At 33.1% G+C, this 27,578-nt stretch overlaps 1 protein-coding gene across 1 annotated transcript in view; it reads right to left on the bottom strand.

Annotated features, from left to right (window-relative positions):
• The window catches only part of LOC124352763 (collagen alpha-1(I) chain-like), a 57,285-nt gene extending 36,867 nt beyond the window's left edge, over positions 1 to 20,418 (bottom strand). The window contains exon 1 of the mRNA XM_046802422.1: positions 20,288 to 20,418. Within this exon, the coding sequence (XP_046658378.1) occupies positions 20,288 to 20,296 (9 nt within the window). The 5' untranslated portion in view covers positions 20,297 to 20,418. The remainder of the gene's footprint in view (positions 1 to 20,287) is intronic.
• Positions 20,419 to 27,578: the final 7,160 nt, after the last annotated feature.

Raw genomic sequence — 27,578 nt, 5'->3', positions numbered from 1 at the left:
TCTTTGTAAAATTACAGGCCACGTTCGTATTTAGGACAACCTACTTTAATACAATCTGGTTCTCCAAATTAAAAACTTAAATTTATGACAACACGTCAGACATCACGGTGATGTATCTCTTGGAATAAACATAACTCCAAATTAAACGAGTCAAGTCTGTGACAGCTTCAGAGTCCAGGCGCCGCACTAAGAGGAAGGCGAACTGGAGCTAAACACTCACATTGAATCAACCTATCCCACCATAGCTACGTTATACAGAAAACTCAGTTGCCCTGCCGTGCATAGAGATTGTGTCTAACGCATCGTTGTACACTCAATTGTGTACCTGATTGAGACAGCCTCCTTAGCTAGATCACACTATGTTTTGTAGTTTAAGTGTCTTTGATATCGAAACGATGTAATTAGTTAATTTTGAGCTTTTTCGTCACCAACTTTTTGGACCTATTCGGTCAAACATAACTCCAGATTCCAGGAGTTAAGTCTGTGACCGTCAGATTCCAGACGCTGCACTGAGAGGAAGGTGAACTGGAACTAAACTCAACATCAACAAAGAACTTCAAATACCTAATTTATACCATATATGTGTATCAACTTCATTTACAATATTTTTTAAATATACTTTTAGATCTTTCTGCATAATACTTTGTATGAATTTGTCATTCGTATGAATTCTTATTTCTGCGTGACGTAACGATCTGATTGCAGATTTAAAAACGTGATAAGACTGATATTTTTTACTTTAATTTTCTTAGTTTTTTTTAAATTACATGCAAATGTTAATACTTTAAGCAAAAAAGTAATCTTTTCTGAACTTCATTTTTTATTCACAAGAAATTACGAGTTGGTTAATTATATTTATGTGTCATATGCCTTACCTTACAATATACTCGTACATCTGTTCTTTTCTCGTATTTTACTAAATAAGTACTAGACACTAACATGAAATTGAAGAAAACAGTTTTACCTACAAAACCAAGACATTACGTCTTAAATCTTGCAGTTTTAACAGTTAAAGCGATGAAGGCAGGAGGGAGGCGGTAACATCAATATTAGAACAAGGTAATGGGGACAGCTCGCTAATGAAGAGTGGTCGTTGTCGTATGTACATAATCCTCAGCTAACGGTACATTAAACTCTGTAAACAGCCTACCGGAAGTAAACCACTAGACTCGAGGACTTCCTGTGCCCGAATGTCAGGAATGTGGAGAGGCCCGTTCTGTTACTGCCCAAACTGTTGGAACTTTACATAATTACCTCAATCACCGCTTCCTCTGGAGATGTCAGCCAGCACGAAACAACGTTTAAACAGACCCGAGGTGATATTGTTGCCATTCTTTGTCATTTCATGTAAACATGCTACTTAATTTCATATTCACGGAATTTACTCAGCTGTGGTGATACACATTACGGATTTTTGGAATATCGTCACTCTAAATTGTTCAAATTGAAATCAATATTTACCTTGCCATTTATAAATCCAAATCGTGGAATGTTATAAATTATTACGTTCTAAGATTAAAAATCTTTCAAATATGGCAAATAGATTCTGTACAGAGGATATTTACTGATTTTCTTGGAGGACCTGAAAGTTTCCTTAGCTGGTAGGAGTAGATGTACGAAAGGAGCTATGACTTTCTGTTCGTTCACGTTGTCTTTCTTTGTCGTATGAAATCGTCATTTTTACAGTTTGGTCACGACTAATCCAAGTCAAATATAAATATTAGAGTTTCTGAGTAAACTTTTCTCCCGACAGATTTTTTAGTGCTTTTTTGGAGTACCGGTATGTGATGCGATACAAAGGAGTCGCAAAGTTCTTGCAAATTTTTTGTATATACCTTTGGTAAATTTGTAATCACAGCGTAAACATTACTGTGTTGTACAATCATGATTCATGTGTTTTTCATAAGCCCTCATAAAAATCCACCACACGAACTCAATGTCAAGTGACAGTATTCAAGAGATGAAAAGCAAATTAATTGCCTTCGATACTTTAGTCTTTATTCGTTCTGGCCTTAGACACATTAATATTGGTCAAACAAAATGGTAAGGAGCAATACCAAACTACAAGATTACTGCTCGCATTGGATTTAAAAACTTATGTCTATGGTGGAAGTACAAAATTAAAAAAAAATTATATAGAAACAATGTAGGGAGAAATAATTCGATATCTAAACGAATTCCAAAAGGAAATAGGACTTTTTCCGTACATTTGCCATCGTTCAGTGATACAAAAATCAATAGCACTATGTTTCGAGATCTGCAAACTGATCTCTTCTTCAGGAAAATAACCAACCTAACACATAATTAAAAACTATGTTGAAATAAACTAATCATGCTAGAGAGTTTTGACACGCGTAAGTTAGGAATCACAACCACCATGTTTGTACGACAACTTCACCGACTCTAAAACATGCACTTCCATTGTCAAAAACAAACTTCAAACAAAGAATTCAAAAACGTTTACTACGACCAAGTTCTTAAGTTAGTAAATGTTTCTGACATACCCAAAAATCACTTAGCCGTTGATGTTGAGAGCTCATTTGAAACTCCGATAGTATTAGTTACACAGCAGATAACAATGATATGGAGGAAGAAAAACCGAACACTCGATCTGCCATCATTTGAATGAAATAGTGTTAAATAGAAGTTGTTGAGGTAGTATATATTTGAACGGTAACAATTAAGGTTACATGGTGCAGCCCTGGCGTCGGTTCCCTGAATTAACTGAAATAATCCTCCAGACCTCAGTCGTTCTTGTCAATGATTTCAATGAGTGTTAAAGGTTTCAATAAGTGGGCATACAGATAAGAAATAATTTTAGTCACATCTGTTATTATTTCAAGGAAAACGTTGAAAGAAAGAATATACAGTTGCAATGAAGAAAGTAGGTGAATGGGTTTAAAATGCGATAATGGTGTGGCGGCTCGGCGAGACAGGGTGAAACTGTCAGTGATACACAGTCCAGTGACAGTTACAGGGCCGTGCGTGAAATCGGTTAGTATCTGCTGTTAGTTGATATTGCACTGGTTTCGCTTTCTATAGCAGGGACACTCTTGATTGGTACTGTTACTTGGTTCAATCGAACGTCACAGGGAAATTTTCAATTTGCTTTGAGGTTAATTGCCAAATAGTTATTACGGGACACAAATTAAAATGATAATTAGCATAGATCCTGTGTATGATGTTCTAAGTAGATACTATCAGGCTGCACAGTAAAGGCACTATTGAAATGCCTCACAAAATAAAAGTTACCAGTATTGGTTCTTATGATTTTGAATGTAGTGATCCAATTAAGAAAAGCCGATATAAGCTCCATCTTCAACATTTCCACAGGTCTTATTCGACGAATCTTTCAGAGCATTATCACTTTAAATTTTAGTGGATAACTATGATTACATAATCATCGTACTTAGAGCGTCCTTAGAATAATAATTTGTACGAAAATACCCTATAGTTAGCAGTAACCTTTTGTGAAAGATTGTTTGATGTATTGTGTTTTATAAAGATAAAACGAGTGGTTTTTTTTCAAACCAGTAAAACACCATCTGGGCAACCTTCTCATGTGCCCGAAACGGTGCCTGAGTTCCAATACATAATGAATATTTTGGAAGATGGCGCATCCGGCATGAAAACAGCCTTCATCTTCTGAACAGGTCTGATCTTCTCCAGGATCTCTCAGACAACCATCATTAGTTGCTTTTCAGAAAAAATCCTACAAAGTCTGTGGCTGCATCAGATTACATTCTTGAATGTATTACCAACGGCATTATCGGGGTCTATGCAAGATCAATGCCGAGTGCCATGGACAGTTAGGAACTGGGAAAGGTTCAAATTTAACTGACCACGTAATCGTTTTTCCACGATCTGACATTTCGAATCAGAGTCGTCGTCCAAATATCCTTTCGATGTGTTGTTTTATTGATTACACTTTTAAATGATGATGTTTTGGTTTAATACTAATCTACTTACTGTAATCCATACAATCATCACGTAGTGTACAGGATACAATTAAATCTAGTTTAATAATGTATCTTCGTTGTACATACATTTTGAATCAAAGTTAACAATAACCTAGTCATGTACGATTTAATTATTGTTATTTACGAAATACAAATTCATTATCAGTTAGGTAATATTGCATTGTCAGAACATGTTTGATAAATACAGCAAAAATAGCTTTGGGACTTAATGTAAATTATTTAAGGAAAGGAAATATGTAGGAGTACAAAAACCTAGTGAAAGACGCCATCATTCTTGGAAGGAATTGAATTGTAAGCGGCGCTGCAGGATACACCGCGGACGTGTCGGCTCTGTTGACCAACGTGTCAGTGATGACAGTGACACTTGTAAAGTCTGACCCCGGAGCACGTTGGCACGTTCTGACTCTCTCCAGGGTCTCTCCTTCATTTACATCTCAATGGGACTTCCATAATCGGGTAATGAACAGCTACTCGAATAAGTGGCTCCGAAGAATAAGTTATCCCTTTACTGTCTGGCAAATAATCATCGCCTTATGAATGGACACTTTTGGATTACCCCCACTTCGTCATAAAAATTTAATAAACAAAAGTCTAGGGGTCTATGAGGCCAAATACCCTCATTTAAATAAAAAATTATTGCACATGTTAAAACACGTCATCATAGAGGGCCTTGTGTATAGTTCAAACCCATAAAAGATTTAATTACTGGATTTTTGTATAATAGTTTCGTGAAGACTGTACTGTTAGACGGATAAAGTTTGCTAATGAGAAAGAAGATATATTTTATTACGTTTTTCTTAACTATTAAGTTTTCTAAATTATGTCCTGAATCCATATAATATAAATAAGGATAGAGCATATTAATTTACTGCAAAATGAATAGATTTATGTTATATTTCTAATTAGAGTCAATAAGAGGGACAGCAGCAAAAACTCTCTAGCTGTTGTAGCACCCATTATTAGAAAACATTGCAAGTCAGTAAATCAACCAGTAACAAGTCATCATGTAGTGTTACAATCCAGTAATTTAAATACAAAAATCACGCTTATTGCACTACATTAGTATAAAGTCTGACTACGGAAATCTCTTCCCCATTCTTATACAATATCGATACAACCAAATAAATTTTGTTTGTCGAAGACATTGTGCGTGGACTTAGGAAGCGCATGGAGAAACCATTGTACCTTATCATCCTTAGTTAGTCATTACAATCAGACCAAAGACTAAATGGTTAGGAAACCTTTAGTTTTACTCTCCCAGCATTATAAATAATGCTTTAAAATATTAAAAAGTCAATTTGATAAATTTACCTTGTTGTAATTAGCTGTTATATTATTGTTCATGAACTTTTTGAGTTCAGATGCGTGATATTATCCCTCATGCGGACATGACTTGACTTTCGGTGTTTTGAGAATAAATAGATTGTGTTTTATTGGTAAAAATCTTTAATTTGGTGTTTTGAAAAATTGCTTGAAATGGATTTTTACAGATATTATGAAAATAATACAAAATTTGATACTAACAGTGTTTTGAAACTTCAATAAGTCACCATTATGGTTAGGGCAACTTTTTAAAGACCTTTACTTTCTTTACTTAAAGTTTATTAAAGACAGCGGAAGGTTTGAAAGGATAAGATGGTTTCGCAAATTTACCCTCCTTATATGTTACAAAATGAATAACACTGCATATGAAATGTGTTAAACATTGCGTATCACATAACTCTGGCAATTGTGTGAAACCCTTTAATTTGATATGCTACTCGAATTATACAACCATTAAAGTTTTCCTCTGACTCCTTGCGGGATATCCCTCTGTGAACGCAGCGGTTCACTGAGTGCGAGTAAAATAATTTTGTATGTTCACTAACAACGTGTTAAGTTTAGTATCTCTATTTTAATAGGTACAATAATGGTAAGCCATCCTGGGACGTAATTGGCACCCCGTATAAATGAAACCTAATGCAAATTTTCATGTCTATAGGTAAATTCGGTCTCGAGATATCGTGCGTGCAAACAGACAGATAGACAGAGATAAACTTTTTCCAGCCCTTCGAGTGACAGACTTTGCTAACGGTCAGCCAATGAGTGATATGACGAGGGAAAGCTGTTATATTGCTGAGTGCTCATTATTTTTACTGGTCACTTAACTGGATTTACTGGACTGTTAAACAAACTCGTTGTTCGTCGATCACTATCACCATTCATTAATCATGATCAATACTTTCAGGTTGAATCCGTCAACTTAGATGTAATATGTATCTGTTATTGCAATGTTATCACATGTAATACTATAACATCAAGGTACATACACTCTTACATAGAAAGCCAGTGAGCACGGCTCTGCACACGTACTCGGGTTCGGTCGCCTTTGTCCACGGCTACTCGCGTTGCTCACGTTCCCCATTGTGGCGTGAATGCTGCTAATCGTATTACTGCAGTTATTCAATGAATGAAGTCGGCCACCGTGACACGTTCAGTCATTGTTTACATTGTTTCAGAAGTAATCTGTGCCACTGCGAGTTGATAAAACGAGTGGCTAACAGAGTTATTGCTTACTACCGGTGACTGTCAGTGTTTGTTATGCAATTGTGCCTCAATTTGTATACGCACCTAGTGTTATATACAATATTCGATTTTGGTTTTATACAATAGTCTCATGAGTTAAGTTCTTAGTCATTTCTCTGCTAGGTTTTCATTTATTAAAAGCTTAAAAACTAAAAATAGTTCGTTTTGCAGAAACTAATAATAAACTGCATTGCTTTACTGCAAATAAATCAGACAAAATACTTTATAAATTAAAATCATCATACATGCAGACATTTTATATTTGCAAATTATCTAATTGTTAATTGAGTTATGTTGTGTAGGTACTTTGAAAGCATCAAATGAAAGTATAGGTTGGCATTATTTTTATTTAACTTTTAGAGTTCTCTCATATAAATCGCGTATGTTTTGTTGTTTGTTTTTTTTATATATTTTGTTGCTCAAAATATTATTTATATATTTTGTATAAGAGATGTCACAATTTGTCAATTTCCTAACAACCATTGCTCTTCGAGTGAAAAATAACGCGATTAACTTCCAATCCGGGTCTATTAAAATGCTTTACAACGATATTTAAACACCAATATAAAGTTTTAAATTCATTTTAATGTTAAATCAGCGTGTATGCTTAATAGTAATATTTTATGTTTCAAATACACTGTTGAAATTGTCGTTTGAAATTTTCACTACATTTGGATTCTAAGTAGCAAGAATACAGCCACGAATTCTTAGAACCCCGTTTTAGAATAGGTCATCACACTAAAACCTCACCTCTCGACGAGAATGTCGCTTCGCGGCATGGCGCGGAGGTGTCTCAGAAACTCTGCCGACTAGTCATTAAGTGTAGGTGACAATTAAGAGATTACCTCTGCCTCCATCATGTGTCATCAAGGGTATAATTGTAACCTGTGGATTCACCAGGGCTAACCATAAATCAAGGAGAAAGTTGCCACACTTGCCATTGTTTTGTTAGCTACGCACCTATCAACTGAGCATGGAGAGGGTTTGCTTCGGGAGGCACCAGGAAGTGATCAGAGGTCATGATTGTGAAAACACAATTGTCTTGGAGAAGGTCAGGGCAAGGAAATGCAAAAAGGTCATTGAGATGATCAAGCTATAATAGAATTGTCATAGAATATCCCTCACCTTATGAACTGAGTACATATATTATTAGTTCTTCGTCATATAATACGTATATCGTAGTTGATGAAATGCATTTGAAACATAAAATATACTTATGACTTGAAGCAATCCATTAAGTTCTGTACAAGCATATAGTATATTGCAAGCGTATTGCACACGCACACTCAAATTAATAAAAACTCAATGTAGGTAAACAAATCCATAAAAAATAATAATTGAAATAAAAATTCACCTGAATGGGGTTTAGTGGATTACTTCAAGATATAATTATAGGATTATCATTTAAAGTAACATTAAATCAAGTAAATTTTCAACAAAAGTACAAATAAGGAAGCATACATGTTACAATCGGTCTTACATAGTATTACAAAATAACTGTATAATGATGTATTTCGAACGATTAAATTACTGTACATCTGCAACTAGATGAATTCAGGTGTATCTCGTTTTATTCATCGAATACATTGAAGAAAAATAAAAAGTATATCTTATATATTAATTTAAACAATTCGATCTTGATGTTTGTTTAATCAGGTGACACAAATGGAAGAGTGCAATGGATTTTGATAATCAGTGACAATTTTCATATGACTATGATAGCAGACAGTTTGTATCATAATATTACTCCATAGCAGATGTAGGGTTTCTAATATTTTACTTAGCACACTAAGGGCTTATTACAATGGGATGACCTGCAGGATAGACATTTATCCTACTGGGATATCGCCACCCACCAAGTAAGATTCTGGATGATGCCTGTAAATTCTTTCACATTTTTACTGGTACATGAAGGCTTTGTAGATAAGGCATTTTCCAATCAGCCTTCAATTACCTATAAGGTGTTTGACTGGTTTTAATACATTTATAGCAATATACACAAAATATAAAGGGAAATGAAAAAATTAAAAAATATGCGTAAAAAATAAAGCTACGCCCATCTTGTCGCACAATGACCGTAAGACACAATGTTATCGTTTTGGCTTCTAAACAGTTCAGACTAGGGTTTCCTTAGATCCCTATAACAGTCCACAGTCTTCTTTGCCAATTGAAACGAGCTGCGATGCGGAGATGGAGAGCGGTAACAATGGCCCAATCTCAGGTTTGCATAAAGATTTTTCCAGTGATGTCCATGTGACCGATTTTTGGGCCATCTTGACCAGTTGTTTTGGGTACTGATCCGAAAAGAAAACATATTACATTCAATTTTGGTATAAGGTTTGAAGTTTTGGTTAAAACAGGAAAGACGTTTAACCAACAGTTTATTGATTTATTGGCACCAGTCTACGCAATGTTGTTGAATATTTTACTGTTCCGGTGTAGCACTACAAACAACCCTGTGACATAAAACCCCTCGGGGGAATAGAATATGAGGAAAACCTGAATATCTTGTTGTATGTTACGACATTATACCGCATCCACTTTCAATCTTAAAGACAGAAAGGGACATTAGAGAAAGAAGAACGTCGGTGGTTTCGCCGTTTCGAAAGCGGAATAGCCCGCAAACACGCTGCATTGTTGTGTTAAACTGGACCTGGATGGTCTGGCACGTTATATAACTACATTCACGGGTCAGAGAAGGTGATGCAACTGACAATGGGGCAGTCTCCATGCGGGATCTGACAATCGCGGAGGCTACATTGACCAACAGCATCTGCCCGAGATTGAGGAGGCGTACTGACCCTGAGGTCACTGCCACGCCCTGCGTAGCGTCCCGCCACCGACGTGATTACCCCGCGCCGTTTTTCTAGTTCTTATAAAACACTAACTTAATTATATAGATTACAAAATACTTATATTTTAATTTATAAAATCCTAACAACACATTACGTTATTTATTAAATAAACACCCATGTTGTATATTTTACCAGGACTACGCATTAGAGAGCAATACGTTATTTTATTATAAACCTGAATACTAAATGTACAACTACAGTCGTGGACTTACAGCACATAACCTGCTTATCTTAATCAACACTGTTAATTTTATAATTGGAGTATTAGGGACAATTAAATAATGTGTACGCGTCCCATAACAACAAAATGTAAATTATGTGATACAAAGTCCATATTGGGAACGATGTAGGCTATGATGAAACTCCTGTATTTATAGTTTTGAACAAATTGAAAAATAATCTAATAACTAGTTCTCTCCATCATAGAATTAGTTGAAAATAATCTGAAATTAAGGTCTCACGATAGAAATTATCTTACAGTTAACATAAGTTAACATGAACATAAGTTAAAACCAGCATTTATGTTCATGCCTCCTTCATGGAAATCGCATTTTTACATATGCTACAAACATAGTAAGGTGACAATCATGGGTAAATTCATTGTGACGCCGATTTGTAATGGAGGGAAATCTATCGGTGGAGATGTATGGGGGAAATTATATTTGGGGCGTGATTGTGGTATATCTGTTTTTAAACACTATGACTTCCAATTTCAAACTAGGAAAGAAAGGCTCAGACCATCGTTTCACCGCCTAGAAAACGCACAAGGTTTCTCTAATCTAACATGAATAACAGACTAAGAACTTTTAGGACCTGACGAGACGATTGGAATATTTCACTCAACAAGTTGGTAAAGATGAAATAAACAAATTGGAATAGCACTTTCTGTTCATCGAAATGAATATTGAAACTGTTTGTGGAACAAACAACCGTGAGTGCCGGCGGATAAGCCTGAGGAAGTAAGGGAGGTTCAGAGTACACACAGAGAGATGATTGAACAATATCAGACTCTAGAGGAGCTGTTGCCGCCGGCCTTGAATTATAAATCAGTCGTCATCAGACGCAGTAAACACGTCAGAAACAGTTGCACCGATTGCCGATCCACCCCCGGCCTTCTGCTATTTAATTATTCTTTCACCGATTCATTTCTAGTTGAATAACTTCTAAAAACTTTTCCTTAATAAAGCGGCGCTTATATTTTTCAAAGATCTCATTCCCTTCTAATTTGTAAGAACTTATTGAAGTGGATTCTTAAATACGAATCTACCTTCAAACGATAAATTTGTTAAGGAGAACCTCTACTGCAATATCCAATATTTAATCGCAGGTAATTACTCAATAATCTTCCTTTGTATACCTCTGCTTTAACATTTCATTAACCAATGGTATTTTTAACATTTTAATGTACTAAAGTTACACTTTAATTTAGTAAATTCGTTTCCATTCTATAAGCTGAATTTGTTTTTGTGTATAATGAATTTCTATACAAAATACACCTTTTTCTGTACTGTTCAAGGTACAACAAACAAATGTTTAATATAAATCCCTAATTTGAACATATATTAGAATATTAGAGTATTCTGATTCATGAAAAATTTAATTGTATTTTCAGTTGATTTTGGATTTTTTATGGAGTCCATACTATTCCTTAACAATTCCAGTAAAAGCGAGAATTAATCAAACTATTATAATTAAGTTCCTCTTAAAAGTTTTTATTGCCACAAGAGGTAGATTGATTATTAATATGTTGTTTATGCATATTGATGGGAATTGGGTAATTGGGAGTGCCGATGGCCGAGTGGTCTAAGACGTTGGACTTTGGGTCTGAGTTAGAGATAGCGCAGGTTCGAATCCTGTCTGTGACCGTTGCACTTTTTATCAGTACCATCGACCTTGTACTGTATCGACTCTTCCCCCTTATTCTGTTTGATAAGATCCTCGCACAGGCCAGTGGCCCATGAGGACGGGCAGAATAAGGCATAAAAGGAGATCGGCTTCTCCTAAAAAATAATTTTAAGCAGCATTAGGCTAAAAACCAAACTTTTTTTAAACATATGGGAGACATAACTTAAAAAATCCACCGTACTTAAGTAAATAATGATGTTCCAATTTTTAAGGAAATCCAGATTGCTATTGTCGAGAATATTAAAGTTCCATTAATTATAATGCTTGCTGCAACATGTAAAATTTTCCTTTTTTTATTAAATGACCTTGTTTCTAAATTAAAGGAGTAACATGTTTAGATATACAATGTTACCAAATATTGCGGTTTCCCAAATAAAATCCATTTTACGTAATAAAATACGAATTTTACTTTTATTCTTCGAAGAGCAGCTCAAAGGTAGTAAATACATTCAACTTTAGAGGCACCGACCTATCTTGTAAGGATGAAAAACAACTATTGGTAAGGATTTCCCAAGTGTTGTTTATCGTCCTTACCAATCTGCTTCAGTGTGGAACCTTTATCAGTGTCGAATGATAAAAAACATGAAGCAACCTGTCCTTTAAAACGCTTCCTGCATAATTACTGTAACAACTGGGGCAGTTTCCCACACTGACCCACCATTATCTCACATCTCCATCTCCGCTAAGGCTAAGGTTACGCAAGGCAATTGTGTCTTCCTCGTGGTGGTGCAATTGCTGATAACATCTGGACTGTTGAGGACCTGAGAACGGACAGAAGTCCGCTTACTTATCACTCCTCCATCATCACCGGCCTGAGAACTAAAAAGTGCCACGCAACTAATGATTACTAGAAGCAGTAGTAATACTCTTTACTAGCTCTTATCCCTAAAAGCAATTCTCTATTTCACAATTACTTAAGATATTTCGTAAGTCGCAGAGAAAGTTTAATAATGGAACGAGCTTTTAATTTGTTTTATTTTTATAGTTACATAAAAGTTTTGCATTGCAATTGAATGTTACTGAAAATGGTTCAAAACTGATATTGTGTAGCGTTTTTAAAGCTACATTGATTTATTTTTTTTTTATTAAAACTTAAATTAAATAAAAATGTTGGGATCGAAATATTGAGACTTAATTTTAGATTAGATTGTGAAATGTCAGGGTAAAAAACGAACATGTAATCCTTTGGCAAGTTAGTACTGGTAGTTTTAAATGGTTAGGAAGGCAGGTTGACTGCCTTGAATTGATTAGAACTTGTCCTTGTTGCGAATATTGTTCTCCTGGTTTGATACAGCTGGACCAATGAGAGAGCACCACGGATGTCCTGCAAAGTTGATTGGAAAGGGAAGTATTTAAGCGCCCGCTCATAATTTTCGCCCTTCTTTTGGTTTTTTTTTTTTTCGTGAGTAAAGTTAATTGCAGTGCGCCGTAATTCTTAAATTTTTCCGCGAGTGATTTTGAGGTAAGCACCAAATTTATTGTACGTTTTATTGAAATAGTCATCCTGATCTGATTTTAAATTAATTCTGTTGTCTTTTTTATAGGAAAAAATTAAATTCAAAGAAACTACAGAGCATTCTGAATAACTTATTCTCGAAAGAACAATAGAGCATAATAGAATCATACAAGTTACATTTGGTTCATGCTTGCAAGAGAAGTGAATTAAAATTGAACTTTGTTAATAATTTTAATTGAGATTTGGAAAAGTAGTAATTTATTAATATTTAACTGGAACTGTTTTATTGTGAATTATTAATTGAAAATTAATTGAACTTTAATAATTGTTAGAGAGAGAGTTGTAATCTGAATTGCAGAAACTTGAAAGTGTATGGTTCAAATAGTGTAAAGAGAAGTTTAAATTTTTATTTTGAATTTTGAGTGAACTTAGAAGTGAACATTTTTATTTTGAATTTTGAGTGAACTTAGAAGTGAACATTTTTATTTTAGTTATTTCCAAGTGGTATTTCATTTTTATTTTAAAACTTTATTATTTTATTTTAGAAGAGAGCTCTGATTTTTATTTTGATATATTTCATTAATATTTTTATTTCTTGCCAAAGGAATTTTTAAATTTACTAAACGGTTTGTCAATTCTTTGTGGAAAATAGAGTGATAAAAATTCTGAAACATTGAACTTATTAATTTGCCAGTTAAAAATAAATCCATTGTTTTTATTTAGAACTGTGATTTTTATTTTAGACAAACCAGATAATATTTAATAGTTAACAAATTTAGTAATACATTGTACTTAATATTCACTAGGATCTTTACTAATCAAAAAATATTTTATATCGTCTTGGATGTATTATTGATGATTTAAATATTAATATCAACAATCCAAGTCGTTATATATTGACAACTTTCTAATTACATCCTTACATTGAAACTACTTAATCGCAATTTGAGGTATTGCCATTTAAGCTAAACCACTAAAAAATAAAGTATTAGTAAGACATACAACGTAATTTTGGGAAGTTTTGGTAGCGTCATTGCTTAATATGAGTACTTAAAATTTTTACTATAACATTGGACAGACTATATTTATCAATAATCCCTTAAGTATCAAAGATAGTTAAATTGCAGCTGTTGAAGATGAGAATGAGTATTATTGCATATCTTCCCACCTAAAACCTAAAGAAATGAATACATGCGAAAATTAAAATAATTGATTACATTTCTATTTTAATATATAATTTGTTTTGAGAAAAAACATCCACCTTCTGGGATAGTTAACTTCAGACAGTTTCGTATCATCAATACGAATACGATATTCAAGAATTAATCATTTTAAGACTTTGACCAATTGTCTAAAATCATTATGATTTCTACGTTCGTCTCAGAGTTTTAAATAGCTATAATGTAAATTTGTGTGGATGGTAATTTTGTGGTTTTGATACTAAACCTTATTCACTACTTGGGTCTGGTAAATTGAAGTATTAATAAGTTTCAAATATAGAAAGCAAGATAAAATTATTGCTTTTTAGTAACCACTATGTATTACGAAATGTCTCTCAAATAGAAAGAACCGACTAGGAGACGGAAGATAACATATCTACACAAAGCTAGTATAATTAGGTGCATTGCTTATTGAGGTTCTATATTTAGCTAAGCACTCCTTTTTGGGATTATAAAGCTGTTTCGCAATTTACTAAACGTCCCAAACATATATGTATTTCAAGGATTTATACCATCTGCTTGATTGGTAATCACGTTTCTCTTTCTACATAAGTTTTTTTTACTCGTGTATGATTACTTCATAGGTCATATTTTAGGACATTCCTACTCATTAAAATGACATAATAATACGACAATATTGTGGTATTTTCAATTATCCATAGAAGGCAAATTCCTGGCTGTCTTACTCAACACTAATTCTCTTTCTTCATAAATAGATAGAAAGCTGAACGTTTAATTGTAGATAGGTTATTTTCTGAATAATGGAAGAATAACGTTTGCCTCTCTAATGTGCTTATGTCCTCAACCAGTTTAAAGACCTAGAAAAACCTAAATAAACAATAATAATGAATGTAAACTTTGCAAAACTTTATTCATAAACATGATTGTTGTATTTGCTGCACAAAGGGGTTCGTTATTATTTATTTGATATATTTGTACACATAAAACACATTAAATTTTAGTTTGGTGGAATATTAAATATAACATTTATATGATCGCATTAGTTACAAAGGATAAAAAAAATCCTGGTGATTTTCAGTATATTACCTCCAATTTAAAAGAATGTGACGAATAAAATGTTTCACAAAAAAGTTAAATATTTATGTTTAGTAAAAAGATTATATATGTACTAAGGTATCTTACAGTCAGGACTAATAAGTAAAGGTGACTTTTTGCAGTATATACATTATATTTTTCGTAAATAATGCTTAGTTTACTAGGCAATAAAATAATTAACTGCAGAAAAATAGTAGATCTATAAAATCATGTCTTTCATTTCTAATAAATACTGAAATAATTGTGAAATATTTACCTGTGTAAAGTGCCTGGCAGGTATAGTTAACTAAACAAAATGGAGTGAAGTACTAAATTTAGGTTTTTTTACGATTTAAATAACGTGTAATTTCTTCGCGATGGTTATACTTGTAAAATTATAAAACACACAAATCTTCACTTCATTCAAGCTATAGTGTAATTTATTTAAAACTGCGATTGAACTATATGAAATTTAGTTTTTTTTATATTTCTGGATCCAGATCCAGACATGCTACTTAAAATCTACCAGGCACATTGCAAAAAATGATTAAAGGATTTCATGTTCGTAATGTTAATTGTGTCATTTAGTTATTTCAACAACAAATAGCCAGCCTCATTTAAAAAATGTTTAAACGTACTGCTACTAAAAATAGTAAACTATCTTGGCACTTTTGTAAAACAAGGGAAAATTGAAGGACGAAAAATGTTAAGCAGCTGGATGATGGTAAAAGGCTTACGATGCAAAATAAAAGGCCGATGGGTAATTGAAGTATGATTTACAATTTCCGTATTTTAGTGTTGTCTTTATGACTTTTTTACTTTTCGGCTTTCCACTCCATGTTCAGATTGACAGAATTAACCTCAAAAACCTCCGGTATTTTGAATCCAATTTCGACTGAACTTTAGCAAATCAACAAGGAATATCTTGTATAAGCCACCATGTCACTGCTTTATTAGAATGACGCTTTGCTTGAATTCCTGAATCAAGTTTTAAGAGGAACCAGATTTTACAAATTTATGAAATTTCGGATGATTTATTAAATACCATAAAGCACGTATAGCAAATTATAGTGCTCACATTTAACTCTTTGTTTTATGGAGCATTCCGTCGGTAAATTCCACAATTACCGATTTAACTGTAGATTAAAAGAAATCATGATTGCTGAAGAACATCGTTATTCTGATATTTTGCAAAACTTAAATCGGTAATGAGTATATTGTTAAGGCCCAGAGATATCCTTCTTAAAATCGTGTCGTTGTTTGCCTGACTTTCCGTCTGTCTGTTCATCTGTGCAATAACTCTACAAAGGTTTTAGAGGTTTCGGTACGTAGGTACATGGAAGAACTCTATTGATTTTTGGGTCAAAAAGTCAGAGAACAGCTAAGGTAGAGCCAGTTTTTTCAAAGTTAGGTTAGTAAGGACATGAGGTCCTTTGATTCTCAACAGCATCGGTGTATTGTTTTACTCACGTAATGATTGGTGTCCTTGTTGGTAAACTGTAAAGCGGATGAGTATGACGATTAACAGTCATTTAGTGTGTATAGTGTTCTAATCTTTTCATAGTGAATGATCACCATTTGGTGTAGTATCTAAACGTCTTGGAGCACTTAATAATTAACGGATCTGTTGGTAACCTGTAAAGTGGCAGAGTATGATTGCCAGTCGTTTAGTGATTATAGTGTTCAAAATTTTTCGTAGAAAATGATCACCATTTGGTGTAGTATCTAAACATCTTGGAGGACGATATTTTGTTAAATTGTGGTAATATCACATGACTGAGGAAAATCACCATAGAAAAAGACTCCCATATGAACAGTATGCACAATGGACTGTAATGCTTCTTCGAATGTTAGGCGTGATAGTTGATAGATGAATTACAAGAGGCAAGTTTTGTGAGCACCTGTTCTTTTTCGACCATAAATTGCTTCTCCTACTCTCATTAATTCTTCCTATAAATATTCAAGGCCAAGATGTGCGATAAATAAAACCCAATTTTATCTTAAAATAATAAAACTGTAAGGCCAATAAAGGCAGATTAGTCCAGGAAGTGCCTCAATTTATGACACTGTAAGATGATAGAAACGCCACGCAAGGCTGGCTAGAAATCACTTTCGGTACCATTAGAGGGGACTGCACATTAGCTGAGCAGCGGAGCGTTAACCGTCCGTTACTATGACGACCGCCTACACTGTCTTATCATCGCTCGATATCATCTCTAGTGATAACGCCACATTTACTGCCTGTTATCGTTTTCTAATGAGTAAACCACTTCTTGACGTAATCAACGGTGATAACTTTGTTACTGTTTACACAATCACAAGGTTATAATCTTTAGAAATAAACACTACACCCATTACGTATTTTATGTCCAATTAATTAAACGTGTAGCGGTTACTGATAATTATTATTCAATATTATGTACGATAATACAGCTTACACATATCGATGGATTTTTTTAATTTTTCCCTTCAGGTATATAGACTCGACTACAGGTGTAACTGACATAGAAATCGATGCTATGCATGTGTTTCAATAGGTTATAAGGTTTATACTAATATTAATTAACACATTGTACTATATATTCACCATAAGGAAACTAACATTGCACTGCTAAGAGTTTTTGAAATTGTACGTGATTTAACCGTAGTATATCGTCATGGTCTGGATACTTAAAGGTAAAAAAAGTTTTATGAAGGACACAGGATTTTGTAGACATTGTATCGTCGTTTAGCGATACAACAGTCAGTAATACTACGTATCAAGATCTATGATCTGATTTATTCCTCACAAAATCCTGATATAACTAACTCAGCATATAACTTCAAACAAAATTAGTATGATATACTCATACCATAGTATTGTTAGACGCATAACACAGGAATCAACATATAATATTTGTAGCACCTCTATGCACATTATTTCAAGACATGCATATAATTAAATAAAACCTACTTAATATAAAAGGAACTAAAGAATACATTTGAAAACAGTCTTTCACGCAATATGCAACCAACTTGCTATTGAAGAAGAGATCTGAATGCAGATCTCGAAACCTAAGGTCATTGAGGTATTGTATCAATGGCTGATCTATGGCAAATATCTGTAAAATTCTTGTTATATTCTCAATTCTTTCATCGAAAAAAAAAACTTTTCTTCGCATAATAATTTCTATGACGTTTATCCGTAAATCTTCAGTATAATTACTAATATGGGGTTGGTTATATTTCATATTTTTCATATATTATCATATGAATCCCAATCAAGACCATTTCCATAACTTATTTTGATAATAAATTATTGTAATTCAATACATTTAAATAATTTGGAACATAATTGGAGAACATAAATATTTAACGCTGTACATAAGATATTTATTTTCCTTCTTCACATCTATCAAAGAAGTAACAGATTTACTAGGTGACCATATCAAAATTTTCCCATTTCAGCTTTTACCGATTCGAAAGAATGGATTGGACAAATCTCCGTCATTTGTGTGAAAGTCACATGAGGGTATGGGTGTAAGGCCGGACCGTAAAAAACTAAATAATGTTGAACAAATTTGGTACAATCGAGTTTGCTCAGAGCAGCTGAAATAGTATTATATATTTTATATTTTAAAAATTCCTGTTTACAGTTTTTTGCACCAAACCAAAGAACCATTGTGTAATAGTTATCACATTGTTTGATTTCAGAAATGTGAAACCTAGTGCAATTACAAGTATTTTAATGGAATTTCCTAGAAATATAAATGGATATTAGATCGAGTACAGTAAAATTATTTCATGGTATCGTTTCACCTTGTTGGATATTTTACATTACCCAGTAATTGAACTACTCATCTATAGTCTTGACTATAACCTTATCTATTTCTCAAATGTGACATAACCATTTTTATGGATGGTAAAATAATAATATTAGAGAATCGTATTTTTCTTTTTCTTATGCTCAATACTGTTTATAATTCCAATATAAAATTTTAAACAAACCAGTTGTTTTAAAACTAACTTTTCATAAATTAATTTTTTGGTACGCTCTAGGTATGTTTACTTTCTAACACGTACTTGTTGCGATTTTAACTGTCCACCTTTACGACAAAAATAGTTGGAGACTTCGAGGCTCTAAAATTGGAATTTGGTACTTACTCGTTATCATATTATCAGTTAATCTTTCCTTTAAATAAATATGGCAAACTTATTCTTATTTACACCTTTATTAATTCTCTTGGTTAAATTTCAAACAAACTCTCAGAAAAGCAGTTTTGGAAAGAATTTTTTTTACAACGCTCTAGTTAAATTATTTGCAATGATTGATCCAAGTATTCATAAACTTTTTACAGCCTGTTTTCTGAACTTCGTGCGGTTGATAAAGTAGAATATTTAAAATAATTATGACTTAATGGAAAAACTAACATTTACCTAGCTTTATGATAGCAATCTTGGCTATCATTATAGCCTCTGGCTGTAACTGTAGAAGGCAGCAAACGGATAGTCTGGTATACCCGGTGTATATTTGTTCTAATTATTCTCATGATTATACGCATTCTTACATTATCAATACAGTTCTTATTATTTTATAATTGTTATACAAAAGCATCATAAGCATACATAACACATGCTGTTGTATACTGTCCTGTCCTGTCTGTCTTCCGTACCGATATTCTAAACAAAAGCATGTCTTAGATGTTAGAACTTAATCTAAAACTATTTCTTTACTCTCTTATGCCGTATTTATGATACATATACCATTGACTGAGTAAAAAAAAACCAAATTAGTTTAGTTATTTTTCTAAAAATATATATTTCCCGTAATGGATCTTTGAAACAAGAAGATCTAATTTCTAAATTTAAGCATTTAGTAGGCTAACCTCTGTAGCAATTTCATAGTAATACTTGACCCTGCTATACCAGAACCACAAATAATTTCTTAAGAAATAAATTACTAATATAGTATAGAATTTTCTGTAGGTTTAGAAATTTTATTTCGATATCTTATTTTCCTGCCTATCTTTATTTTAATAATTACCGGGACTGGCAGAACGTTTTAATTTGCTATCAATAATTTTTAGAATACTTACAGTTTTATTAATACTATTCATTATATTTTTTTTAGAAATATGTGGCTAATCTTCTTATGATTTCTGAAATACAAATTATAAATATGTTTTCCATGTCTGCATTTTTTATTTTGAGAGTTTCAATGCATAGATAAATAATAATTATTTATTATTTAGAAGCAATAAATGACGAGAACATCGTGCTGGGAGGACCCACCTTGATCATGGTTATCCTAGGTCTCGGCTCTTCCGACCATTCAAGTCACCGCTCACAACACAGTCACCACAGGCACTACAGTCACTCTTACGGTGCTCCTGGCCGGTCTCTGCGGCCTCACGGACGGGGAGGAACACTGTCACTGGACCCGCGAGTAGACCGGGTAACATATATAGACTCGCGCCCCTCCCTAGGAAAGTAGGATACTCACACAGGCCGGCCACAAGAGTACCGGCACAGCCGCTGCCCGCCCGCCAGTCAGTCTCTCGCTTGTCGGTCTTCACTCTCGGATATCGCCCACACCCCACTCCCGAGGTTGTGAATACTCAAAAACATTTACTCATAACTCTAATGAAATGCCTTATTTCAGAGTATTAGGCTCTATTGAGCATCCTGTAAAGCAGGATAAGAGAGTTGGTGCAATACAAGGTTTATATTGTATTATTGTATTGCATTTTTGTTTTGAAAGTTTTGTCATGGAAACGCAATAATCTACTCGACATCACCACCCACTTAAGTGTCCTTGATAGGAAAACTTCTCAAACAATCCCATAGTCATAGTTTCCATTCTTCAGTTATCACTGTTGAAGGATAATCTCTAATATTTTTTTCAGAAAGGGCAACTGCCATTAATTTCGTCCACATCATGAACATAAAGCCGTAAATCAAAATCTTTTCAAGAGTGGGTTTTATAAAGTCTAATTGCCCATAACACTTTGGCACACCATTTATAAAATACTAGAAGGCTCCAAAGGTCGTAAATAGGTACTGAGATGATGTTCTGAAAAACCTTGATGCGAAGTTTAAAAATGAAATCAGTGTAGGATTGAAACTCATCATCGTTTTTAACCAACTAACATTTTGGCTCAAGGTAAGATCAGATAGTGTGTAACCACATCAAATCATCACCTAGAGTTGGAATGCTCCACACACTACATCTGGTGATGCAACCCCAACCATTAATGTATCTGTGAGGACGATCGCGACAATCACCAGACGCCCGTGAGTGTTGTGGTCATCTGTTGTGTCATCTGATCTATCGGTTACATCAGTGGGTGATCTTATTGAGTGCAATCTGACATTGTTCTGTCATCACTCCTTCAAGGGTGAGAAGATGTTTCTTTACGGGTTTTGATATTTATGGGAAATCCTCAATCATAAACGTCCTTTCAGTTAATATTTAAGAACTGATTAATTCTAATCATACAGTTTTACAACAAATAATCGAGTAAATTAACTCACTCACACGAAATAAAACACAGCAAGGATTAGGAAAAATATATTTAGCGTAGTTAGAAAATATATTTCCAAATTATATGCTAAACCTAAACTGCGCTCACTAATATCTCTACCTTCACTGGAGAAGATGGTTGCATTTCAGATTCATAGAAAAATAATATGGGAATAAAATTAACTTTCAACTTATCATGTTTAATTCTGAATAAGGTACTAAATGTTATCATTTAACGTGTTACTATATGCATAAATATATAACACCGCAATATATACAAAATTAAAAAATTATAAAATTAATTTACATATCAGATTATGTATTGATATTTTCAGAATACCTAAAAATCGGTTTCATGGACTTGTAATTTGGTTGAACGTATGCAAAAGTACCTTTTAAATATCTACGTTTTACAAGACAAACTTTAGACTGTCGTAACCAAATGGAAAGTGCTAAGAGTACTGTTTTGTAACTTTAGCATTGTAACAGAATAGACCCTTAAGGTTCGTTGTGATCTAAATAAGATCCAAAACTCACTTATAATAATTGCATTGGAAATATATGTTGAAATAATTATTGACATGTTCATATTGAGTGCTAAGGACAGTATGCGACCAAATATTATTCAAACAACACCTAATCATCGTGGTCTAATAAAGGACTCGGTTCTATATCCATTTATCAAATGTTGAAAATAATAATTACGACAAATATTCTAGTATACGATAAAGCAAAATAATCATCAATATGAATAATTGGCATTAGCTTGGAAATTATGCCCATAAATCATTCCATGTGTGTTTCACATGCTCGCACTCGTTACAAATATTTAAAAAAAAACAGCGCTGGTATACTGAACTCGAATGGTAAAAATGTAGCAGATATATTGTATAAATGTCATCGTGATCCGAGAACGTGTGACCAGTGCATATAAAAGTAATGGCTACTCGACAGCGCTATACATACAGACATTACGGCATTGATATTCAGATCACTAGGCTTTACTGCCGCCAGTACACGCATACAAGCCGCCGTCACTCGACACGACCGACTCGGCGAGGTTGTAAAGTGTACGGATTCTATCCACGATCCTAGCGCCGCCGCCGTCCACATGCGGTATATGAATATCAGTATTACCTGTTTAAATTATTAATGTTATCAATATTTGCAATATTCAGAAGGGAATACATTTTATGAACATAATAAGCTGTTGTACTTTACCAAATGTGAGATTTCCACTCCAATAGCCTACATCAAATAAAAACACCTAAAAATTTTAATTGTTCAATTGGCATTTTCTCACATTTTTGTTGCCTCACGTATGTAGGTACTATTAGACATTTTTTTAATACACGCAAATAATTAAAATAAAAGTAGATACAAATGCTTTATATGCCTTGCAAAGTTTCACCGTTAGAGAAAATGTACTAAATTATTCTTCCTAGATCAACCGTTTGGATGTATTAACTTCGTTGAAACCTAGAACAAAAAATACTTTTAATGTCATGGATATTCAATAATCTTTTTTGATATTTAGGACAACAAGAAAATTATATAAAAGCTTTATTTTCAAAATCAAAAATAATTTAGTTTTATGCGACTGTGCCTTTTATAATTATGGATGATCCTGAACAAATTTTATTTCGTCACACACATAGGGCAGTTAATGTTATAATGCTGATAATAATTAAAATTAAAATTATTTAAATTGTATTTCATATAAATATCCGTCTGTAACAATATCTTCTGAGAGAATATTTATAAAATAATTATATTAGCCAATACAGTAAGATACGGGCACGGGCATGTTATTTATAGTATCAAGTACATACACTATAAAGAAGAAGTCACATGACGTATCACGTAACAGGCTTCGCTGATGGTGCATGCAAAGTCTCACTTTCATAACTCATTCATTATCGAGATGTTCTGCGGACAGATGGACATTCAGGGAATGTTATAGAAAATATGTTTATTTTCCCCTCAGAAAAAGAGAAATTTTTCAGCCTACAGAGTGACAAGTCTCGATAATGCTCAGCCATATTTAATCGTTGGACATGTACCAACATAGAACTCATACGTAGCCCCCACTATGCAACTCACTCTCGCGTGATATACTTCGCAGACGCTCAGCCAATAACTATGAAATATTATTTATACAGTTATTGGATACATTCGTTCTATCTTTATTTGTATATATGTTGTAAGATTTTAAGATGGTAACCGAAGAAAATTTTCAGTAGCATATAATACAAGCGAACAAAACAACTTCCATAATTTATGACCTATGGAAACAAAACTTACTGATATAACACAGCCGGAAATATTTCAAGATGGTGGCCGTTCTCATTTTTTGAAAAATTACATCTAATTCATTGTATAATATAGATTATGTACTTAAATGTTATAACTCTTTCCTTGGCAGTATACAGTAAGATTGCTGAGATTATTCTGCAATCGCACCAGGATAATGCGGTAAACGGATATATGCTAAGCAAGAGGTTGATTGAAAAGAAGGTAGATTAGTACAATACTTGTACCTAGATGTAGTTACATAAGATAGGAATACAGGTTATATGAAAAATTTAAAGATTATAGCTCTTTTAAATCTCGAGATTTTATAAGGACAGGAAGACAGACAGACAATCCTACAAAAGATAATTGTGCCAGCCTACTGATTGGTGGGCTTCAAAAGCGTAAGCCAAAATTCCATGGATGTTATATACTTTTATGAAAATGGTGTTATAGACACATTAACTACACACTACAAAACCTTTCGATCAGATATCATTAGAATCCACCAAACGAGTGATACTTCTTTTACAACATACCCGATTGCCTCTGAGGCCCCAAAGCCACAAATCTGTTCTATAGTTAAGCCACCACTTCCCTCTAGCCTTGACAGACTCTGACTTCCTTATTACTGACAATAATGGACGAGGGAGTTTCGTCACTAAGGTTTTGTGGCTTCACAACCATACAATGGCATTGCGGCTTCCAGGAATATATTATACACAAAATAATTAAATATTTATAATACAACAAAAGTTTATTATTTCATAAATTCCAATTTTTTTAAAATATTTGTGTGTGTGTGTGTGTGTGTGTGTGTGTGTGTGTGTGTGTGTGTGTGTGTGTGTGTGTGTGTGTGATTTCTGTCAGTTCTGCTATAAAATATTTGCATATATTTTGAAAATCGGTTAAACTATATTAAATTCGTTTTGGTTGTGACAAAGATATTAATCGAGTACATAATATTCCAAACGATTTCCAAGACTGATAGAATCTACAAGTTTATTTTTCGCTGCCCTTAAATATACTCAACTGATAACTTTATAACTTTTATATTTGTGGATAAATAATTAGTTTATAACTAATCTGATTATGTACCTTTAGGCATCTTACAGTAACCTCTATACTTATATTAACCTCGAATGTTAGATAACAACACGTAAAATGGTATTTATATATAACTTACTAATGTTTATTTTAAGAGAAGTTAAAATAATGTTAAAAAGAACAGTATATGTGTATAAACAGTAACGTTTAAAAACCAAAACAAAATCAAATAATGAATTTGTTTAATTTGCAAATAAACAAAATATAATTTTTTACACTTATTACCTATATAAAACATTCCTACATTTCCATTGTAGAAAATATGAAAAAGAATTAGGTTTCTTTTTTTAATTGAAAATACTGCAATTCATGCTTTCTTGAAGTTGAGAAGAACACGTATGTGCAGAAATTGGCTATTGCAGAATACAATTGCAGAATATTCCGTGTATGAGCTGATTGCATCAAAGTTGCTCAAAGGGGCGTTTCTAAAGCCGTTCTGAACCGCTCGTCCTCGTTGGAGTACGATAAGGATCACTACTAATTCCCTTTCTTTTCTAATTTACTACCACAGGCACTTTGAATGATATTTATGGAAAAGCAAAATGTTTTTGCCTTTTTCCATAAACTAATCACATTTATTATATTTTTATTTGACTTTTAAAGTAAAATACATACCAGCAGTCTATTCGATTTTACTATTTCGTATTTTCTTTATATCTTGAACAGCTGATTCCTCACCGTAACCTTAACCACTGTTATATGTAGGATGTAATCTTAAAATATTATTGGATTCTATTTTATCCCATCTTAAAACTTATTCTAGTACTTTAAATTATATTTCAGTGCAGTCATAGCACATAATCAGAAAGTATGTATGGATTTTTATATACTATACAAACACTTAGTTGTAATTTTACAATAATACCATTACACTAAAGTGTATTGGTTAGCATGTGTAGAAATAGCTATCCCAAACATAATCGGATTGCAAAATAGTACGAACTCTTCACGTTTAGTAAGAATCATAAGAAAGTCAGATTGCTTGTGTCAACGACAGCTGGAATTTTTGAATGAAGATACATTATTAGTTTTGAAAGCATATTCATACACTCAAATTTCAATAAATAGATTGAATTTATTTCAAATATTATATTCAGCAGATACATATACCTGCTTATAAGCTAAACAATGGCCACAAATTTTATAACATTCCAGAATATTACTGTAAGCACCAGTGAACTTAAAACTTTGAACTCAATGAACCTGGCCTGCAATATAACTTTTATCCCAAGATATGCTCGTTTAATATTGTCTACACACTATCTTGTGTTGAATACTATTTAATATGACTAAAATCTTGAAATCAAACAGGATACTAACACACTTTTTAGAATAGTCATAAATTATTTAATACCTTATAACATTACACAATGAAATCCATTTTAGTTTACACGTACTTTTTTCAATTTAAACAAGACGCAAAAATTATGTACTAACCACGTCAGCGTTCAGTGTTTGTAGAACAAGTTGAAACTATACAGCATCGTAAGGAAACATTTACCAGCGTTTCTCAGTTTTCTTACGGCTATAATTTTAAAACATATACTGCATTGTGACAAAATATAATTATGGTCCTATTGCAAACGGCAACTACTTTCCACAGATTTATACTTCATAAGCATTTAATTCTACAGAGAATGAAACTCTGTATTAATAAATTATATCTATGACTCCGTAAAGACCACCCAAGATGACCGTAATGAACGTAGATAGTTACTTCTACTTCAGGTTTGAAAGGTAAGAGGATATAGTGAAGGCCAAGGCGGTGTTAGGTTAATTAAAGTAGCAGAGGTGACTATTATGGATGCATATTGCACAGCAATTAAGTATGAATCCCTTTCACTTTTCCATCACGGGTTGTACGAGGTAGTACGCATCTTGCACTTCCGTTTCCTGTATATCTCCAAGGATATAAATTTCTAGTTTTTCTAAGTTTTATGGTCACTCATAAAAAACGTAGGTTGCTTCAATACGGCTGTCTTTTTGTTTCATATAATGTACATTGCAATGTTAAAAGCATACATGTTATTGAAGATATCAGTTTAATTATTACGTATATGTTCCAACATGAAAAGTTTACAAATAATTATCTTTTGTTACATACATTTTTTCTAACAAATTACAATGATGTATACATTTGTTATAAATTATTTAGATATTTATGTGTAGATTTAATGCCGGTAATGAATATAATAGGGCGTACTAAAGAATTGATGAATGAAGTATTTATAAAGAAATGTTGATACTAGAAAAATAATATCATTAGAGCCCTTTTTCAAAAGTCTGTTAACCTAATGATCTGCGGTGTCAAAAGTTTTGGTAGCGCTCGCTACCCAGCAAACTAGATGCGATAATGTGAAGTTAGTTTGATATCCTACTGTTAAAATATTATTCTTGTGAAAAAAAGTTGTTCCATCCAAAGTTTTGCTAACCCTGTGATGACGAGATGTTCCCAGGACAGTTTAGTTTGTTTCTTTTATAAACAGATTCGATAAATGACTAACAGGATTTCTCAACATTATTCACTTGTCATATAAAAATACATCCTCGAGAATTGGATTTCAGATCGATCAATTTAGTGTTTAGTTACTAAATGGAGTTTTAAATTAGCGTAAAAAAAGCATGCTGTGTTTCACCAAGAAACCAAGAAAGATTTCAATG

Source organism: Homalodisca vitripennis, chromosome 1 (assembly GCF_021130785.1).
Source record: "Homalodisca vitripennis isolate AUS2020 chromosome 1, UT_GWSS_2.1, whole genome shotgun sequence".
NCBI lineage: Eukaryota > Metazoa > Arthropoda > Insecta > Hemiptera > Cicadellidae > Homalodisca > Homalodisca vitripennis.
Note: the sequence above shows the minus strand (reverse complement) of the source record. Positions and strands in the feature narration are given on the sequence as shown.